Genomic DNA, 20,453 nt, shown 5'->3' with positions numbered 1-20,453 from the left:
ATGCGGACCTCGGGGAGGATCAGTTTGGATTCCGTAGAAATGTTGGAACACGTGAGGCGATACTGACCTTACGACTTATCTTAGAAGAAAGATTAAGAAAAGGCAAACCTACGTTTCTAGCATTTGTAGACTTAGAGAAAGCTTTTGACAATGTTGACTGGAATACTCTCTTTCAAATGCTGAAGGTGGCAGGGGTAAAATACAGGGAGCAAAAGGCTATTTACAATTTGTACAGAAACCAGATGGCAGTTATAAGAGTCGAGAGGCATGAAAGGGAAGCAGTGGTTGGGAAGGGAGTGAGACAGGGTTGTAGCCTCTCCCCGATGTTATTCAATCTGTATATTGAGCAAGCAGTAAAGGAAACAAAAGAAAAATTTGGAGTAGGCATTAAAATTCATGGAGAAGAAGTAAAAACTTTGAGGTTCACCGATGACATTGTAATTCTGTCAGAGACGGCAAAGGACTTGGAAGAGCAGTTGAATGGAATGGACAGTGTCTTGAAAGGAGGATATAAGATGAACATCAACAAAAGCAAAACGAGGATAATGGAATGCAGTCAAATTAAATCGGGTGATGCTGAGGGAATTAGATTAGGAAATGAGACACTTAAAGTAGTAAAGGAGTTTTGCTATTTAGGAAGTAAAATAACTGATGATGGTCGAAGTAGAGAGGATATAAAATGTAGACTGGCAATGGCAAGGAAAGCGTTTCTGAAGAAGAGAAAGTTGTTAACATCGAATATAGATTTATGTATCAGGAAGTCGTTTCTGAAAGTATTTGTTTGGAGTGTAGCCATGTATGGAAGTGAAACATGGACGATAACTAGTTTGGACAAGAAGAGAATAGAAGCTTTTGAAATGTGGTGCTACAGAAGAATGCTGAAGGTAAGGTGGCTAGATCACGTAACTAATGAGGAGGTATTGAATAGGGTTGGGGAGAAGAGAAGTTTGTGGTACAACTTGACTAGAAGAAGGGATCGGTTGGTAGGACATGTTTTGAGGCATCAAGGGATCACAAATTTAGCATTGGAGGGCAGCGTGGAGGGTAAAAATCGTAGAGGGAGACCAAGAGATGAATACACTAAGCAGATTCAGAAGGATGTAGGTTGCAGTAGGTACTGGGAGATCAAGAAGCTTGCACAAGATAGAGTACCATGGAGAGCTGCATCAAACCAGTCTCAGGACTGAAGACAACGACAACAACAACAATAATGAGTATTTCCTCATCGTCACTTTTATATCTCTACGGATGCACATATACATTGTTTGAGCGTACAATACAGAGAAATGCAGTGAAGCTGCCATTAACTTCACAATCTCATGCTTAAGCAGAAAGTTTGATAAAGCTAAAGTGTGGTTCTAGTACTTAGTAGAAGTGTGCAAATAGCCAAGGCATAGTAGCTCACAAGAACAGTCCAAAACAAAAACCCAGAGACAAATCCAAATACAACACAAAAGTTGATCAACCATACAATAAACTCAGCAAAGTGAACAGCTTAATAGAATACAACGAACTGACTTCTTATGGCTAATGCCATACTTAAATAGTGAAAGGCACCATCTATCTCACACCATGCGGTCCTGTTATATAGTGGTCTGCCTCCTCATTTAGTGGTCTCAGCAAGCGCAGGGCTACCCGCTGCCAGCAAGAATCAATTCCTTTTAGTCACTATGACGGTGAGCATGTTCATTTCCTCAAGAATGGCTGCAGGGGATACAAAACTTTCATTGCTGCTGTTGTACTGAAGAATAGTGTGGTGACGTTAACACATAGGTAAAAGTTAATTGTTACCATACATAATATTATGAGTGATGTGATGTCTATACCAACACTGTAGGTAGTGCTGACATTATTAATCTACAAAAAGACGACTCCTGCCAGTTGAATGATGAATTTTGTTTCACACATAATGAAACTTTATATTCTGAGTCATCACCCATCATAAGTTTACCTCTGAAAGTTTATACACAAACTTCCCTCAATTTCTGTATGACAAGGATGATTTTAATGTGAGACACTTGAAGGGCACAACACTTTTCACGTGATGGGAGCTATTGTTTGCATCAATGAAGAAGTGTGGTTGTTCCAGATCAAAATAATCAACGAGTTAAAAGACATACCATCAGCATGAGTCATATTAAGTTCCAGAGGTATTTGGTTACAAAATGTGGTCAGAATAACAATGCAGCACACCTTGTGATTAACGAACAAGATATCCCTAATATTTATCTATCTTCAGAAGCTCTTATTCTTTCCATGTCCATTTCTTAAGGCCTTTATAGTAAGAGCAAAGATTTGTTTACTTTCTGCTGCATGAACTTTATTGGCAACTGTCTAGATACTACGGCGGACCACATATTTCAATTAATGCCACAACCAACAATCATAGTTACAATAATACAATCATATACAATTATGACATTCAGTCACAATTAACATACACAATTCGGTTTGAAAGTAGAATAATAATAGGAAAGGTAAGTTTTAATAGTGATCTGTACAACTTAATCTAATAAACAGAAGAAATCCAAATAAATGACAGTAAGAGAAAACAGAGAATAGAAAACAGGAAGAGAGATGGGCCAAGATCCCATTGCACCTGCCAGTGGTTATGGCTTGGAATGTATAGAGTCTAAACCCCAAGGATAGTTGCATAAGGCTGTTGTTAGTACTAATCAAAGAACATTATAATACGTTATAAAAGTTAAAACTGTATTTTACATTGAAAATATCCTATAGATCCTATTATTATAGCTATAATACTAATCTAATGGCAGTAATTATCATATGTTTGACCTGTAGCAGATATGTGAACACACATGTAAGTGTTGGTGAGGCAAAGGTTTCTAACTACGGAGATATGAGTTACATATTATAATACAGTCACTGATCATTACACTTTCACTACCTGATGCTCCCTCCTCACTCACAAACTCTGCAGGGTCCTACTCCCTAATTTGCACCCACAGCAAGCTGGAAAAGCACAGTGACACCTTTCCTTATATTATACTAGCAGTTTGAAATTTTCTTGGCTCCATTCTTAATTATATGCCACTTTTCAGGATCTCTTACAGCTGTTGATAGATTGGATGCATAGATTGGATGCAAGTGGAATGTTCTCTCTAAAGGTGTTACATAACGTGCAGTGGAAGACAATGTTTTTTCTAGCTCCTTAATCTCCACACTTGGAGATTCCTCTCTGCCTCAGCTTGACTCAGTTAAGGAGAGTGGGGTAAGACTAGTGCCCTATAAAAAGATGCACCATGCCCCAATTCGGATTGACAAGGTGTATTTTCAAGCTTCCCTACATATTTGAGATGAGAGAATAAACTCATATACCGTTACCAGTGTTGTCCCACTGACCCTGTTATCTAATTTTTTAAGTGGCATTTATTCATGACCCTAACAACAGTTATTTCATCCAGTTTTCTGTATTTACATTGCTTAGTCAGCATAAACCAACATTTTACCTAATAGTGATTTGTACTGGGTATCTACCACGAACTGATGACTCTACTGGAGTAGTTTGCAATGCCACAAATAGTCTCACTAGCACTCCCCTCTGTGCTTAACATACAGTTCTTCTATGTCACACTATACCGCCCGTGTATTGGCTCCAAAACTGAATACTGTTGTGAAAGTGGTACTGTTGTATGCTAACATGGCAGATGGCGATAGCCAGAAATTAGAAGTTACTGTTATTATTTTATACATAATTTTGGAAGACTTATCCACTATTGCTGATATGCGATGCTACAACTAAGTTTCTTATCAATTTACACATCAAGCTATCTGCTAGTCATCTTCCTAGATGTGAATAATTTAATAACACCAGTCAACAAATAAATCTTGGTTTCAGCTACAAGAACAACATACAACAATTCTGGAAGATAATTCACCCCTGAATCCAGATCAACTTCAGAATTCCTGTACTGGCCTCAATTTTCACGTAATATTGTTTTTGTAAATGCTTACAGCAGCCTTTGTACTTTAAACTGATGAGCCACAAAATTATGACCACTGTGCACCACAAGAATGAATGCTGCTAGTTGGTGTTGCAGACATGTGACACAGGAAATCCACTGACATAGGCGCACTGACCACACATTGTTGAACATGGGGCTCAGACAACTGCTGTGTGTTCCCCATGCTGACCTAACATAACCATCAATGATGATTGCATTGGGCATGGGATCATCAAGACTGGACCGTGGATCAATGGAGACGTGTCACCTGGTCAGATAAATCACGTTTCTTGTTTTACTAAGTTGATGGCAGTTTACAGATACGTCATCATTCAGGTGAACAGCTGCTCAAAACACGCACTATGCCATGGACACAGGCTCGTGGGAGCATGGGGGAAATTCACCTGGCCTGCAGTAGTAACTGAATGCACCATCATATTTGTGGCGTAGATGAATATTACTGAGAATCGCCTGAATATCTCCACACTTCTTGTCCCTGCTTGCAGAATAAATGTCTCTCACAAGGCCATAATTGTGCCTCAGTGGTTTGGACACCATGATAGTGAACTCATGTTGACGTCTTGGCCAATAAATTAACCTGATCAGAATCTAATGGAACACATCTGGGACACAATCAGCACCAGTTCAGTGCCCACAAACTACTGGCCCATAATTCACAGGAAGAGTGTGACCTGTCTATAGTCACCAGGTGCCACATACCTCCAGAAACGTACAAAGGACTGGATGAAGCCATACCAAGCAGACGTGACGTTGTACTGTGTTTCAAAGGCAGATAAACCTTCTATTATGTACGTGGTCATAATGCTTTGGTCTATCAGTATATGTATCTGGCAAAATGACAAGATCATTGAGACCCCCTTAAGACAAAATGTGTGGCTCATTTGATTCACAGTGGTGTTGGAATGTTTGGTCCACTTGCATATCTCCTCTGCTGCCTTTTGCATGTTCACCACTGTATTAGTCTTCACTTGCTATACCATTCCCATGATGCACCTGCATTGGCAATTCTTCACTGTGACGTACAAGGCCTAATAGCAGGTGAAAAATTGGGATTCTGCAGAGTTTTCTACATTTTTAGAGGTAGTTCCATATATTTTTGTCTGAAAAAATAATATACATTGTGTGGTCCATTTATTCCTTCCAAATTCTGGGAGCAGAACAAGGCATGTGACATGATCCTCTTTAACTGCCCTCTCAGGCTATCAGACATAACAAACAGCATATGTTCTTGTCCTGGTCACCAACCGTATGCCCAAAATAAAGTTCGTAGCACTTATTTACAAAAGGATTAAGTTTCTGTTTTGTAACTGCAACATTAACTCTGCACAGATATAACAAAAAGAATTTGTGCTATTTACAGAGTAAGAGGTTTTCCTTATTTTAAATTAAAACAAAATGAAAACTTTAATTAATTTAGAACAAGAAGTCCCTTTATATAAAATTCAGCATTCTCACTGATGAGATAAAAAAAAAAAAAAAAAAAAAAAAAAAAAAAAAACCGCAATGTGATTCTGTGTGTTCAAGTTCAACTCATCAGCAGTGCTGCCAAACTTCTGTCTTTTCCTGGAGGTAGATTTCTGAACTAAGGGTCATGCATGGTAATTCCTTTACATACTTCAATTACTTTCAACTATTAAATCTGTAGACTGTTTAAATTAAGCCACAGAGGAATAACCAATATGTAGCATTTTCGAGGATTTCAGTACGTAGAGAGTAGCATTTCACAAGAAAAGTGAGCATGAATTCAACATCTATGACTCAGCAAAGAACATCATTTATACTCTTTGTAAAAAGTGACAATGACCTATGTAGTCTTCCTTTAAGCAAAATGTAGCTACTTTTATGTGCTGCAATTGTCAGTTTCATTCAATCACACCACTTCATCATCTCGCTGCAGCACACTACACAGGTTTTTATTCTTAAAAGTGGCTACTGAGTTCACAAAAACCACTACTAGAAAATTTTCACCATACGCAAAGATACACCAGCTACACTAGTGTTCCCATCCATCAAAGTGAGGGGGGAGGGGGGGTCTATCATGAGATATATCCATCACTTTCCAATTTCCCACAGACTACTCCTCCACTTGCCCTCGGCAGTAATCTTCGAAGCTATGATAATCAGTGGCAGCTGCTGTGTAAGAGCACATGAACACTCCAGTTTTTGACACTTTGCATATTTATTGATTATTTTTCTTTGAATACTGGTAAACATAATGAAGATGTGGTAATCTGAAATACATAGCATTAAATCTACTGCGCTATATTTCACTGCTATCCTCTAGCTCCATGAAACTTGGCATCAGGGTCATGAGCACACCTTCAGCAGTGCATCTTTTAAGGAGCTTTTACACATACACAACTGGCATGATGTAAGTGCCTTACAGACCAAATACATACAGCTTTGATAAACAATGCGCATGGTTCACAGTGTGCACAGCTAGCCCTTATCACTCAACTACAAGTTTACATCAATGCCACCAGGTGGTAGCACACTGCAGCAGACTTTTATCCCCTTCTGATTGGCATAAATCTCACTAGATGGTAGCACACTCCTCAGATATGCCAGTTCACTCAACATGTAATAAAATTAGATTGGATATCAGTATATGGTACAGTTATATTGATAGAAAAACCTATTTTGTGGGGTTCTGAATGAGATATAGTATATTAGCTTTGGATTTTGTCATACAGTAATCAGCTTGCAGCACTAAGAACCATAAAGCACACCATCATTGATTGTGAGACTGTAGCACTTATTCATGTTTCTGACATCTGCTGGTATTACGGTGGGTCATCTTTATCTGTACTCTAGGCCCACACTGTGCATGTGAACTTTTACAAAAAGCAGTCTCACTGGTTTCTCTGATATTCACTTAAAGTGGGATCAAAGATGGTGTGCTTTTGGTCCTTGTGGTTCTCAGTGCCTCATTTGCATTCTCGTCAAGTACCAACATTGGTAGACAGTACTTCTTGACTTTAATCATTTTCCCAAACAGCAGTTTGTATTTGGAGGTGGTTGTTTACTGTCTAGGAATTGGCTTTTGCCGGCAGTGTCAACAGGAACTCTGTTGAAACTGTTTTAAGTGCTAACAGAAAAGAAAATAACTAGGAAAAGTTAGCCACAAATATACGAGGGCTTTCCAGTCTGTTGACTGACAAAGTGACAAAATCACATAAGCGTGACTATAAGTGAACGTTTAACAAAGGTGTGTATAATAAGCATAAGCTGTTGTGCGAGTGCAACATAATAATATCCGTTTTACTGCCGGAAGTTAATTTTTTAACTAATACATGTCCTTCTACATTTATCAAAAATAAAAAAAGCATGAAAATTTGCACTTACGCACAAATTGAAACAGGTAGTACCTGAAGTTTAAATGCTATTTCATTCTTCTTGTAAACTGCACTTTATTATACACAAAACAATAAAATTCCACACAAACAATTCTTTCTTTCCTCAGATAAGTTACAGATATTATTATTATTATTATTATTATTATTATTATTATTGGCAATGGCTGTAGATGTATAAATATGTTGATAAGCATAATTGTTTTACAGCAGATGCTATTAATTTCACACTCTCATATTTATCTGAATCTCAAAACTTGTGAACACCCAGAATCTATACTCATGAGCCACCACAGGTGATAATGTGTTGCAGTTACCTGTACCTTTTTCAGACACACGAATAACTTAGGCCACCAAACACTGGCAAAGGTGCCTGTGATGTCTATGACAATTACCATTACGTATTTTTAAGTGGTTTTATGTACTATGTCAAGTGCTTAATTTATGGCCTTTATTGATTGATATTGTATAAAACAAACCTGACAATGACCAAGTCCATGAAGCTCTCTGTGTGCCTAGAGCTGGTCAGAGAGGAGAAGCTCCTGGACATTTGACAGTATATTTATAAGGCAAATAGACCTGTAGGACTTATATTCTGAGGTTCTTGGCTTCAGTTATTGGATAATACTATTCTTGAAGTCATCCAATATTCGAATACCAATCAACTCACAATGCTTCGTTTAGTACAGATGTCAAGTAACATATTATCTCTGGAAGTAGTGGTTGCAGAATTTCTGCATAGATGGTATCAGACCAACGTGTTTTCCCTTACATTAACTTGACCAGTGCCACCTCAACCTTCTCTGGGGCTACTGGATATATGGGTTTCATAATCCTGATTCTGAGTGAGTTTGCCTCCTTTCTATTACGTATCTAACTCTCTTCAGTTTCTTCATTTTATCTGTAGTTCCAAATGATGGAACCATCTTTTCGTTATGCACCATGTTCATAAAGCTTTTATCAGCCCTCCATCTTGAATATAAAAGAGTATGTAGGAAAACAAGATTTTGGTGTGCCTAGTGAAAGTAGTTAAACCACGCATGTTGAAGCTATTCTGCACTGTGATAAGACACGATCACAGCCTGCAACATGGCATGGAAAGACAAAAATTTCATACAAAGGAAATCTACATAGTTCCCAAACAGCAAAATGTCTTAATTGTTGCATGCATCATCACACTGTATGATTTTATCACCATCGTTTACAATAAAATTGGGAGAATTCTGAATATAACATTAACATTACACACTTAACCAGAGTTACTCCCTTTAAAGATAACAGTGACACAACCATTTGACTGATTCTTCAACAAAGCAGTGATCATCCACCCAAACTGAACAAAACTATAACAGTAAGCACAAATAAATAGCTCAATAAATAATATCACTCTTCACCTATATTGAAATATGGTAAATATTTACCTGCATGTCCTCTTTCCAAGCAGGTGATGGTGGTTCTTTCTCAGGAAGTTCATCAGAAGAGCTCTCCTATTAAATTAATAAAAGGTACAACAAATTGCAGTTTAAAATAAATTAAAAAACTGAATAAAGAGAACAATTACCTATCAATAAACAATGTAATAAAAGGGTAACAAAAATGTGAAAAAATAGTTACTTGAAAAGTGTTGTTAGTGCACTATGAAACAGAGAGAAATGCAGGCAAACAACAGAGATTTATTAGTGAGCATCTTTTCTGTCCTAATAAGTTGCTCATCATCATTTAAACAGACTTACTCATCTAACGTATGGAAAATAATGCTGACTGGCTGTGAAATAATGTGTGGAAAAATGAGATGCACTTTTCACTTAATGGAGGCATAGCTATACACAACTGTTAACTGTGCTTAGCTAGTATAACAACTATGACTGATTTGCCAGTTGTTTTCCTTTAACACACTTTATTTACATTTTATCATATTAATAAACCTAAGGAAATAAAATTTTTGTAAACAAGTACTTCTTTCTAATGTCTTTCTTTGATTATTTTTTTCTTTTCACTTTGGAACTGCTTAAAGAGGTGGGAAGAAGCAGTAGGAAGAGGAAAGGGGAGGGGGGTGGGGGGTTAAGTATTTCTTGGGACATGACTAGGAAATGTACAAGAGCCAAACATTTGCATATCCTACTGATAAATACCAAAAAGTTAAAAGGAAAAGCTACAAATCCTTTCAGTATTTTACTGTGCTCTGTCACTGATGGATTTGGAAAGCAGTTAAAATGAAACTTCTGAAATTTTTAGCAATCTTATGGTAAGTACCACTGAAGTAGTTTTAAAGTTTAGCTGGAACTAGTCATTTAGCACAGACTGTTGATTCCACACAGTAGCTTTAGTTAAGTGGTTTTCTCATTAACCCTGCTGGATGTGCAACTCAAAGACATGGATGAATTGACATGTGTAACATTGCTCATGTCCCGAGGGGGTGCCTGCAGCATAACACAGACTTGTCTATCGCAAGCTGGTCATGTGAACTTCCATAGTGTACAAATATAAGGCCGGCCGATGGCGGTCTCTTCTTCAGATACTGTTATCCGACTTGCTTCTACCAGTGGACTCTTTGAATGCCATAACTGTTTACTGTATACATGGTGTTACAAATTACTAACTTTGTGGTTGCCACAACCACTAGAATTAATTGAACTTTGACTACTAAACATACAGCTCTTTGCTAGGTGATGCTTGGACATACTGGTCTTGATTAGGAACTGTCTCATGTTTATTTAAAGTGTGCCTCCAATCCAAGAACTATTACTGTTTGATTCGTAGACTAATACACAATATTGTTACAGAAGCTATTTGCGTTCAACAAACTCTATTGTCCCTAAATGAGGGTTATAAAAGTTTTTCAAGCAAAACCAATTCCTGCTGTACTCTACATACAGTACAGTTTGCCGAAGTATACACAGGATCCTAAATGTAACATATTCTTAAGTATAAAAAAATATGACAGTTACACTGTGTATTGTAAATAAATTGTTATTTCAGACAATGCTTCACACCATATAGAGCATTTATAGGTTTGTGTCCATACAGAAAGCAAATATGTGCATTTTTGAACTTTCATTACACACACAGCCTATTTTTCACAATGGCTTTCCCTTAGGAATAACTTCCTCTCAGCTTATGATGGAAAGCAATGATCTCCTTATGCTTAGGAGTTATTGTCCAACTTTTAGCACCACTGAGATCTCTTGCTTTGGCAAATAAGATTATTTTATTCAGTATTCAAGATATTTTGAACATAATAAATTTTATTTACATCAAGAAGCTTATGTCCACAAATCGGCAAGATTTTAGAAAGCATAGCTCATGCAAAACTTGGCTTGTCCTTATCTCACATGATATATTGTGAACTATGGATGAAGAGCAACAGACAGAGTCCATATTTCTAGATGGCTGGAAAGCATTTGACATGGTGCCCCACTGCAGACTGTTAACGAAGGTATGAGTGTATGGAATAGGTTCCCAGACATGTAAGTGGCTCGAAGACTTCTTCAGTAACAGAACTCAGTATGCTTTCCTCATCAGCGAGTGTCTATTCAGAGAAAAGGGCACCATCAAGAGTCCCCAGGGAACTATGATACACTGTTGTTCTCTATATACATAAATGATTCGGTGGACAGGGTGGCCAGCTATCTGTGGTTGTTTGCTGACAATGCTGTGGTGTGCAGTAAGGTGTCGAAGTTGAGTGGCTGTAGGAAGATACAAGATGACTTTGATAAAATTTCTAGCTGGCGAGATGAATGGCAGTTAGCTCTGAATGTAGAAAAATAGAAGTTAATACAGATGAGTACGAAAAACAAACCCATAATGTTCATATATAGCTTTAGTAGTGTCCTGCATTACAGACATGCCGTTTAAATATGTGAGTGTAATTCTGCAAAGCAACATAAAATGGAATGAGCATGTGATGATTGTGGTACAGGATGCAAATGGTTGAATTTGGTTTATTGGGAGAATTTTGGGGAAGTGTGGTTTATCTGTGCAGGAGATCGCATATGGGACACTAGTACGACCTATTCTTGAGTACTGCTGAGGTGCTTGGGATCTATACCAGGCTGGGTTAAAGGAATAAATCAATGCAATTCAGAGGCACGGTTCTAGATTTGTTATCAGTAGGTTCAAACAACACACAAATGTTACAGAGATGCTTCTGGAACGCAAATGGGAATCCCTGGAGGGAAGATATTCTTTCTCAGGAACACTGTTGAGAAAATTTACAGAACCAGCACGAGAAGCTGAATGCAATAGAATGATTCTACTGTCACTAACATACATTTTGCATAAGGACCACAAATACAAGATACGAGAAATTAGGACATAGGCAGTCATTTTCCCTCACTCTATTTGCAAGTGGAACAGGAAAGGAAATGATTAGTAGTGGTAAAGGGTACCCTCTGCCATAAACTGTGCAACTGCTTTCAGAGTATGTATGTATGTACATGTTGATGAAAAACACAATTCAGTTAATTTCTAAATGTTGGATTCACATTTAAACATATACTGTGTGTGTGCACTTCTGCAAGTGCCCTAATTTGTCTTATCTTGGTCTTAAGATCATTATGTAACATCTCATACTAACAGTAGAATCATACTACAGTCTGCCCCAATCGGTAGCTTTTCGAACTTAATTTAACAGTATTACACAAGCCGAACATCATTGTTCTCCAAATGCTTCCCATATAAATATCCTGAGCATTTCTATAAAACACTCATATTTAGTTTCATGTTCTAAGGATCATTTTACGCTATAATCATAATGACATGAAACGAGTCACTTTACAGTCACACCTGAAATTAATCAGTAAATATGGCTACATGCTGAACATTTATAAGGTGTTTTGTAAAGTGTTCACACACACACACACACACACAAAACACACACACACACACACACCAGAGAGAGAGAGAGAGAGAGAGAGAGAGAGAGAGAGAGAGAGAGAGAGACCTGAGTTAGCAATTCCTACCCACCACCTTTCACATAATAGAAATTCTTCTACAAAACAGGAGTTTCAGAGGAAAAACTTTTTAAGTTTGTTTTCAAATTATATTTTGTTGCATGTCAGACATTTTATATCATTGGATAAGTGATCAAAAATGTTAGCTGCAGCATTGTGCAACCCTTTTTGTGCCAAAGACGACTTTAATGTGTGAATTAATGAACCTCATTTTTCCTTCTAGTATTGTAATTACTTACACCACTGTTCCTTTTGATCTATAGTTGATTATTTACAACATGATTCATGAGGGAATAAATATACTATGAAGCAGTAGTCAGAATGTCTAACTCCTTAAACAGATGTCTACATGACGAGCATGGGTGAGCACTGCATACACTGATCAGCCAGAACATTATGACCACTTACCTAAAAGCTGGCATGTGCATGTTTTGCATGGATAACAGTTGTGATGTGGCATGGCAGGGAAGCAACGAGGCCTTGGTAGATTTGCTGGAGGGAGTTGGCACCACATCTGCACACCCAAGTCACCTAATTCCTGTAAATTCTGGGAAGGCGGACAACGAGCTCTGATGCCATGTTCAATCACATCTCAGATCTGGCGAGTTGGAGGGGGCAGCACATCAACTGGAACTAGCTCCTGTGTTCCTAAGCAACTCCATCGTACTCTTGGTCTTGTGACATGGCGCATTATATTACTGAAAAATGCTAATGGTGTCAGGAACATGGACATCATGAAGGAGTGTACGTGGTCTTCAACTAGTGTACGATACTCCTTGGTCATCAAGGTGTCTTGCACGAGCTCCACTGGACCTATGGATGCCCACACAAATGTTCCCCAGAGCATAATGGAGCCGCCACCAGCTTGTCTCCATCCCACAATACAGGTGTCAGGAAGTTGTTCTCCTGGACGACAGCATATCCGTGCCCTCATCAGCATGATGAAGAATGTATTGGAGTTCATCAGACCATGCAACACACTGCCAGTGTGCCAACATCCAGTGCGGGTGGTCATGTGCCCATTTAAGTCATAGTTGCTGATGCCGTGGTGTTAACATTGGCATATGCATGGGTCACCAGCTGTGGAGGCCCACTGTTAGGGGTGTTCAGTTCACTTTCTGTTCAGACACGATTGTACTCTTCTCAGCATTAAAGCCTGATATTAGCTCCACCACAGTTCGCCACCTATCCTGTTTTACCAGCCTGACCAGCCTATGATGTCTGACATCTGTAATGAGATGTGACCCCCAACCCATCGAAGTCTACACATGGTTTCACCTTTGTTTCGCCACGTGTTGAAGACACTCACCATAGCACTTCTCAAACACTCGATAAGTTGTACAGTTTCCAAAATGCTCATACTGAACCTCTGGGCAATCACAATCAGCCCTTGGTCAGATTCAGATAAATCTTGTGTCTTCCTCATTCTACACATGGAAAGCACTCTCACTGATACTACATGTCCTTGCGTAAGTTTGACTAGCAGTCATTCCTCACCAGGCGATGCTGCTATCACCTTGATGGGTTTATATCAATAGTAGGTTGATGTTCATAATCTTCTGGCTGATCAGTGTATCTTTCTTATAGCATGTTTTTGAACAATGAAGAGTTTCTTTCTTAAAGGCGAGTTATTCCATGTACATTACTGAAGGAAAATATGCAAAATGTCAATTTACCGATTTCTCTCTCCCCAGGATCTGCAATGACTCTCAATGTCAATGTGGCTAAACTAAGTTGTTTCAGGAGTTCCAAAATGTGCTTTTTCCAGTTTAAATTCTCATCCATATGGACACCTAAGAATTCTGAAGTATTCATCCTATTTATTATTTCCACACCATGTGCAATACTTATTTTGTGATTATTAGATGTGCAGAACTGAATACATTGTGTATCTTTAAAATTGAGAGTGAGACGATTTGTGGAAAACCAATGATACTTTTAAGAACTTTGCTAACCATTTTTCCTGTATATGTACTTGTAAGTATGCTTGGATTGATAACAATACTAGTGTCATCTGCAGCAAGAACTAATTCTGCTTGTTGTGTGTTAGACTAAAGGTCATTTACATACATGAGAAACAACAGTGAATCTAGGACTGACCCCTGAGGAATCCCATGTGTGATTTTTCCCCAGTCAGAATTATGTCCCTGGACTATATTGCTTTAATGACTAAGTACAACTTTGCGTGTTCTTTTAGTTAGATATGACATTATCCATTAGTTGACTAAACCATCAATCTTATAAAACTTCATTTTATCTAGGAAAGTACTGTGATTTACAGAGTCACATGTCTTAGATATATCACACAACATACCAACTGGTGCTACTGTATTACTTAATGCTTGTAAAATTTTGTGAGTGAACATGTGAATGGCATTTTCAGTAGAGCAACTCTTCTGAAAGCCAAAATGTGATTTGCTGAGGATATTATTGTTACTAAAGTGAGATACGATTCTAGAATACAACACCTTCTCAACAATTTTGCAAAATGTCTGCATCATCATACAGACGACAGTGCCTGGCCACAACTCTTAGGTTCCTTCAATCCCACCCATTAGATTTGCCTCGATAGGATCCATAACACTCAATTAATGCACAAGGATACATCACATTAGTGTCATATACAAGCCAAAAATTCTCATCGTACATAAGTATCTTCAATTTGACCTCAATAAAGTCCATTTTAAGACATTTAAGTGAGGTGAGTAAGTCCAGCAGCGTACCATTAATGCTGTTCTCAATGGTTATCAAACATTTTTCTTATTTTTATACAAATTATTTTGCATCAGCCCATATTTAAGGGATGCTGTAAGGAAATTTCACTACAGTTATCAAAAGGGAAGACACTTTCTTGTGTCCAAATGCATCAACAATGAACACACTGAAAATACTGCTCATACTGTGTTACACATCATTTATATATCTCTCCTAAATGTCATTAGGCCCATTTTGCTGGTTTTTCCAACACATAACTGCAATTTTGTTTTTGCAATGTGTTGGTGGAATCAGCCGAAACAATACAGCCCACAATGTCATGGACTACTGCCATCCTGAATGGAAAATGGCAGTTTTTTTGTTACAAGCTTTTTTTAATTGCAATTTTATGTGCTCATTTGACTGATTTGAGGTTTTATAGGTGCATGCCAAAGCCATGAGGCTGCCCATCCTAGTTAAACACACATGTTAATGAGTATGTTTTGGTGGGAGAGGGTAGGGGAGGGTGGATAAACTATGATATTTTTCAGCATCAGATCTATTTGTTATGACACATTACTGTAGTCCATTATATGACTAAACTAATAATGAGCAGGAGAGAAATGTTTACACAGCGGAAAAACACTCTTGATGTGTGCAGCCTAAAAGAGAAGTAATCCGTGAAGGAATTTGGGAGTGTTAGAAGGTGTCAGCGAAGGGGTGAGTGGAGCTAGATCAGTCAGATGCCACCCCTTTGCCTATCAGGAACACAATGCACATCCTCCAAACCAGTATCATACAATTAATGCCAATATTCTGTGTAAATCTTTCTTTCCTTACTTCAATTTAGAAAACTGATGCATCAGTTAAACCTTGTTAATTAATTATCATGCTTGACGTTGAAGCTCTTCTGTCCATATTTGCTTACAAACAGCTTTGTTTTTGGAGGTGGTCCGCTCCGAGCAAAATACAATTTTATCCTTTCCTCTATCTCCCAGACATGTTATGCTGGAGTTTCACATCATCAGTTGGCTTTTATTTTATTTTTTCTACAACATGCTGTGGTTTTCTTTCACTTCATGTTCTTTATTGCACTTGTTTTCTTTCACAGCTTCTCCTTTTCTCTGGTTTCGCCAGTTTCTTCACTTTAAGATCTTTGCCATATAATGTTCACTGTCACCTACTATGATCCCCCCCCCCCCCCACCTCTCTCTCTCTCTCTCTCTCTCTCTCTCTCTCTCTCTCTCACTCACACACACACACACACACACACACACACACACACACACACACACACACACACACACACACACGCCCACACCCATACCATTGAACAGCTGTACAGTAACAAGCTGGTATAAAATATACTGTCCTTAGGACATTGCTATGTAATGTAACACTCTTTAAATCCAATTCAAATCTCTGAGTAATATTGAAGAAGGATTACTGATAAAAAAATTACTTAATGTATTCTTAAATGTTAAACTGTTTTCAGAAAAAAAAAAAAAAATTATTGGCAGATGTGGTGACTTTATCTACTTTTGTACGGTTGCACTGTTGTGAAGATAAAATGAGAACACTAACATAAAAAAGATTTAATAATAAAGAATTAATTCACAAGATGCTTGAATTGCTTGATTCAGATACTAGCCGATTTCTAGAGGATTGGTGATTCTTGGAATTCTGTAATCTGAATTGGTATGTCACACATTTGTAACTAAAATCATTATATATACCTTTTTTTTACTCTAATTCCAGTTATGCTAAGTAAATATTAGTGCTATTGCTACATTGCCAATAGATACTAGACGAAATTTTGAGTGAGTGGCTCATAATTTCAAGTAATTTGTGCAATTCTGAGGGTTATTTACTTACTTGGAATTAGTAACATTGGTCTGACTGACTGACATTCATTCATATCCATATGGCTTAGTGAGCAGCAACATAACCTCGTCTTTGTGTTAGTTACAGTTTTATAGGCAATACAGTTGCAAGAAGGTTAAGAGAACATGTTTGGAACTTTTTCAATTTAAATGGGGAAGGAGTATCTTGTAAATATTGTTTTAAGGAATACAAACAGTCACATTACAACAAAATATAAAAACATATCAACAGGTCTTTCCAGAGTCCTCAGAATATGAAAAAAAGCACTTGAGTTAGGTACAGTGATTTAGAACAACTTTTTAATTTTTTTGCAGTTAACAGAGTATAACTAAAAATGCTACACAACGAGCTAGCTTTCTTTCATACTTGAGTGTTGTTATCTTTCTTTTTTTAAAATTATGTACTACTAGAACAAATGACCACATTAAAGATGTAAAGAATTATATTTATGGTACAATTTATTTCCCCTAATAACTCTCCCCTAACTCTTAAGCAGCTTTTCCAACTTGGTTATCCAAACACTGAAGAAACAGTGTTGCAAAATATCTTTTCCAACACAAAGTACCAGCTTAAAATTTTGTTATAAGTGTCACTTATCAGTTAATCTTTAAAATGCATAAATTCCTGAGCATTTATGAATTCTGAGCATTTGCCCAGGCAATTATCCTGGGCATCTGCACTGACTTATAAATGCCCAGGCATTTTACACGACTAACTGTGGGTAATGTTTGCAACATGTAAGGTGTTCCTTCCCACATGGATCACCCCTGTGTAAAATTCCCAAAATGGTGGAAGTCAAACATGAAGAAGGCCATAGATTATTGTATTAAATAAGTTGGGAGTGATACCTCGGGTAAGGCATTTCCTAAGGGTTGTGCTGATGGATGTCGAGTGATGTTCTCCATTTAGTAAGCTCTTATGACAAGCATTAGCATGGGCCTATTGTAACATAGATTCTGCTGGGGGCTCTCTATCTGAAATGTGAAACAGTAAGAAAAAGATACAAAAATATTAAAACAAAGGGGCTGCAGCACAAGCAAGGAAGTAAGTATTAAAACTGCTGAGGTTCCCATGCTTGCCACACATGCTCATGAAACAATCATGAGTTCCCTGGTGACCCATTTGATAGTGGCCCAACATTAGTCAAGACCTACACATTAACAGGCACAATAAAACATGAAGAATAAGCAGTACTCCAGCACTAACTGAGTTGAAGAATTAGAAATGAAAAAATTACCTGCAAGGTGGGTGCCGTGATTCTTTATACTGGATCAAAAACGCATGAGAATGGACATATCAGAACTATGTTTGGCCCATTTTACAAGAAACGAACAAATTTTTTATGCCAGTTCGTGACAACAGATGAAACATGGGTGCACTACTATATCCCAGAGACAAAGCAACAGTCAAAGCAGTGGAAACATGCTGATTCTCTGCCACCAAAGAAAGCAAAGACAATTCCTTCGGCAGGAAAGGTCATGGCATCAGTGTTCTGGAATGTGAAGGGGATTCGGTTTGTAGATTATCTCCCCACTGGAAAAAAAACAATTACTGGAGAATACTATGCTAACCTCCTGAACAAACCGCAACAAAATATATGTGAAAAAAAGGCCAGGTTTAGCAAGGAAAAATGTCATCTTCCATCAAGAAAATGTGCACCCACACATGTGCCATTGGCATGGCAAAATTACACGAACTAAGGAATGAGCTGTTGCCACACCCACCTTATTCACCTGATATGGCTCCATCCCTTCCCAAAACAGAAAATTTTTCTTGGTGGACGAAGATTCACTTAAAACGAAGAATTGACAGTCAGAGTTGACAACTATTTTGAAGGTGTGGAAGAAACTCATTTTCGAGATAGGATCAAGGCACTGGAACATCATTGGACTAGGTGCATTAATCTACAAGGAGACTAAATTGAAAAATAAAAAAGGTTTCAGTGATGGAAGTACTTTTTTTCTATTCCATTTCGATAACTTTTCAAACCACCCTCCGAAGTGCTACATGTTTTATCATTAAACTAAATTTTGCATTAGACTAATTTGGAACTGCTCTACTGAATGGGCACATACAAGATTTCCCTTCATTAAAAAAAAAAAAAAAAAAAAAAAAAAAAAAAAAAAAAAAAAAAAATTCTATCAGAAATATTGACACTGGGTGTTGCATGACAGGTGTAATGAGAAGCCATTATTTGGGCTGACTCCATACACATAATTGCAAAAACGAAATTGAAAATATGTACCAAAACATGGGAAAAAGAGGGCCTGGAGCACCTTAGGAGAGGGACTGGGTATATACTAAAACACAATTCTCCTTATCATACCTTTCAAGCAGTGGAATTCTAGTATGGAATAACAACATTAAAAGGATAGATTGGTATTCACTGCATACAGGAGGCACTAAGTGGCAGATGGTACATTGGAAAAGACTACCAGAAATTAGTCAGCTAAGTCCTCCATCAGATGTAGAAAAAACTATATATACCAGCCTCTAAGACCTGACTGGCCTTAGCATTTGGTCATGACAGTCTCTCTCTCTCTCTCTCTCTCTCTCTCTCTCTCTCTCTCTCTCTCTCTCTCTCTGTGTGTGTGTGTGTGTGTGTGTGTGTGTGTGTGTGTGTGTGTGTGTGTGTGTGTTCACCATTTCCTGCATTTCAGGCCTCAATAGAATCTGCATGTTTCGGTGACTGTCTCATTGTCCTTACAACAGCAGCCAGCTAACTGAAACAATGTATTTGCTTTCTTCTTAACTCATTATGGAGGAAGAAGGGGTGTGGAGATGGGGTCTCTGCTGACTCAGTTTTTCAGGTGGACTGAGGAGCACAGTTGAATACATGTGTGCATGAGTCAGCTGTGCGAACAGACTAAAGTTAATGCAACAGGCAGAGCAGCAGCTTCACAAGCAGCATCTTTAGAGTCCAGGAGCCACCAGTATGTTTCCTTAGTATGTGCTATGATGAAGAACACATTTGTATTTTATATTATGAGTTACCTGAAACAAATTGTGTGTAAATCAAGGAGCAATGAACAATAGGGACCAACCGAATGAGGCGGAGCACCTGTTAAGACACTGACCACATATTCAAGAGGATGAAGTTGCTCTGTCCTGTCATCCTGATTGGTGTTTTCTATGGTTTTCCTGAATCACTTAGGCAAATGCCAGGATGGTTCCTTAATCAAGGCCATGAGCGATCGCCTGTCCTATTTTCATAAAGCATGTTATGTATACTCTGTGTTGTACATTTTGAGCTACTGACTTGCGTTGTATTACTTTGGAAATTCTTCTATCATTGTGAGATGATGCTTGGATGAATAAAGATAAATAAAAATAAACTAATCCAACAAAAAACTCACTTTCATATAATGGGGATAGAGCTGAATTTAAATATGATATGGTGCATACCACAACCAAAACTATTCTAAATCCTGCTGTGGTACAAGTTAATTTGCAGAAGCGGGCGTGAGTCGCGCTTCGGAAGCCCAGATGGCAGAGCACTTGTCTGCGAAAGGCAAAGGTCCCGAGTTCGAGTCTCGGTCGGGCACACAGTTTTAATCTGCCACGAAGTTTCATATCAGCGCACA

General features: G+C 38.0%; 1 protein-coding gene across 1 annotated transcript in view; it reads right to left on the bottom strand.

Annotated features, from left to right (window-relative positions):
* Positions 1-20,453, bottom strand: part of LOC126298397 (zinc finger protein 141-like) — a 107,945-nt gene that overhangs the window by 79,198 nt on the left and 8,294 nt on the right. Inside the window, exon 2 of the mRNA XM_049989710.1 lies at positions 8,761-8,826. Within this exon, the coding sequence (XP_049845667.1) occupies positions 8,761-8,826 (66 nt within the window). The remainder of the gene's footprint in view (positions 1-8,760; positions 8,827-20,453) is intronic.

The sequence above is a fragment of the Schistocerca gregaria genome, chromosome X (genome assembly GCF_023897955.1).
Source record: "Schistocerca gregaria isolate iqSchGreg1 chromosome X, iqSchGreg1.2, whole genome shotgun sequence".
NCBI classification, from domain to species: Eukaryota; Metazoa; Arthropoda; class Insecta; order Orthoptera; family Acrididae; genus Schistocerca; species Schistocerca gregaria.
The sequence above is the reverse complement of the archived record's forward strand: the minus strand, read 5'-3'. Positions and strand labels throughout refer to the sequence as shown.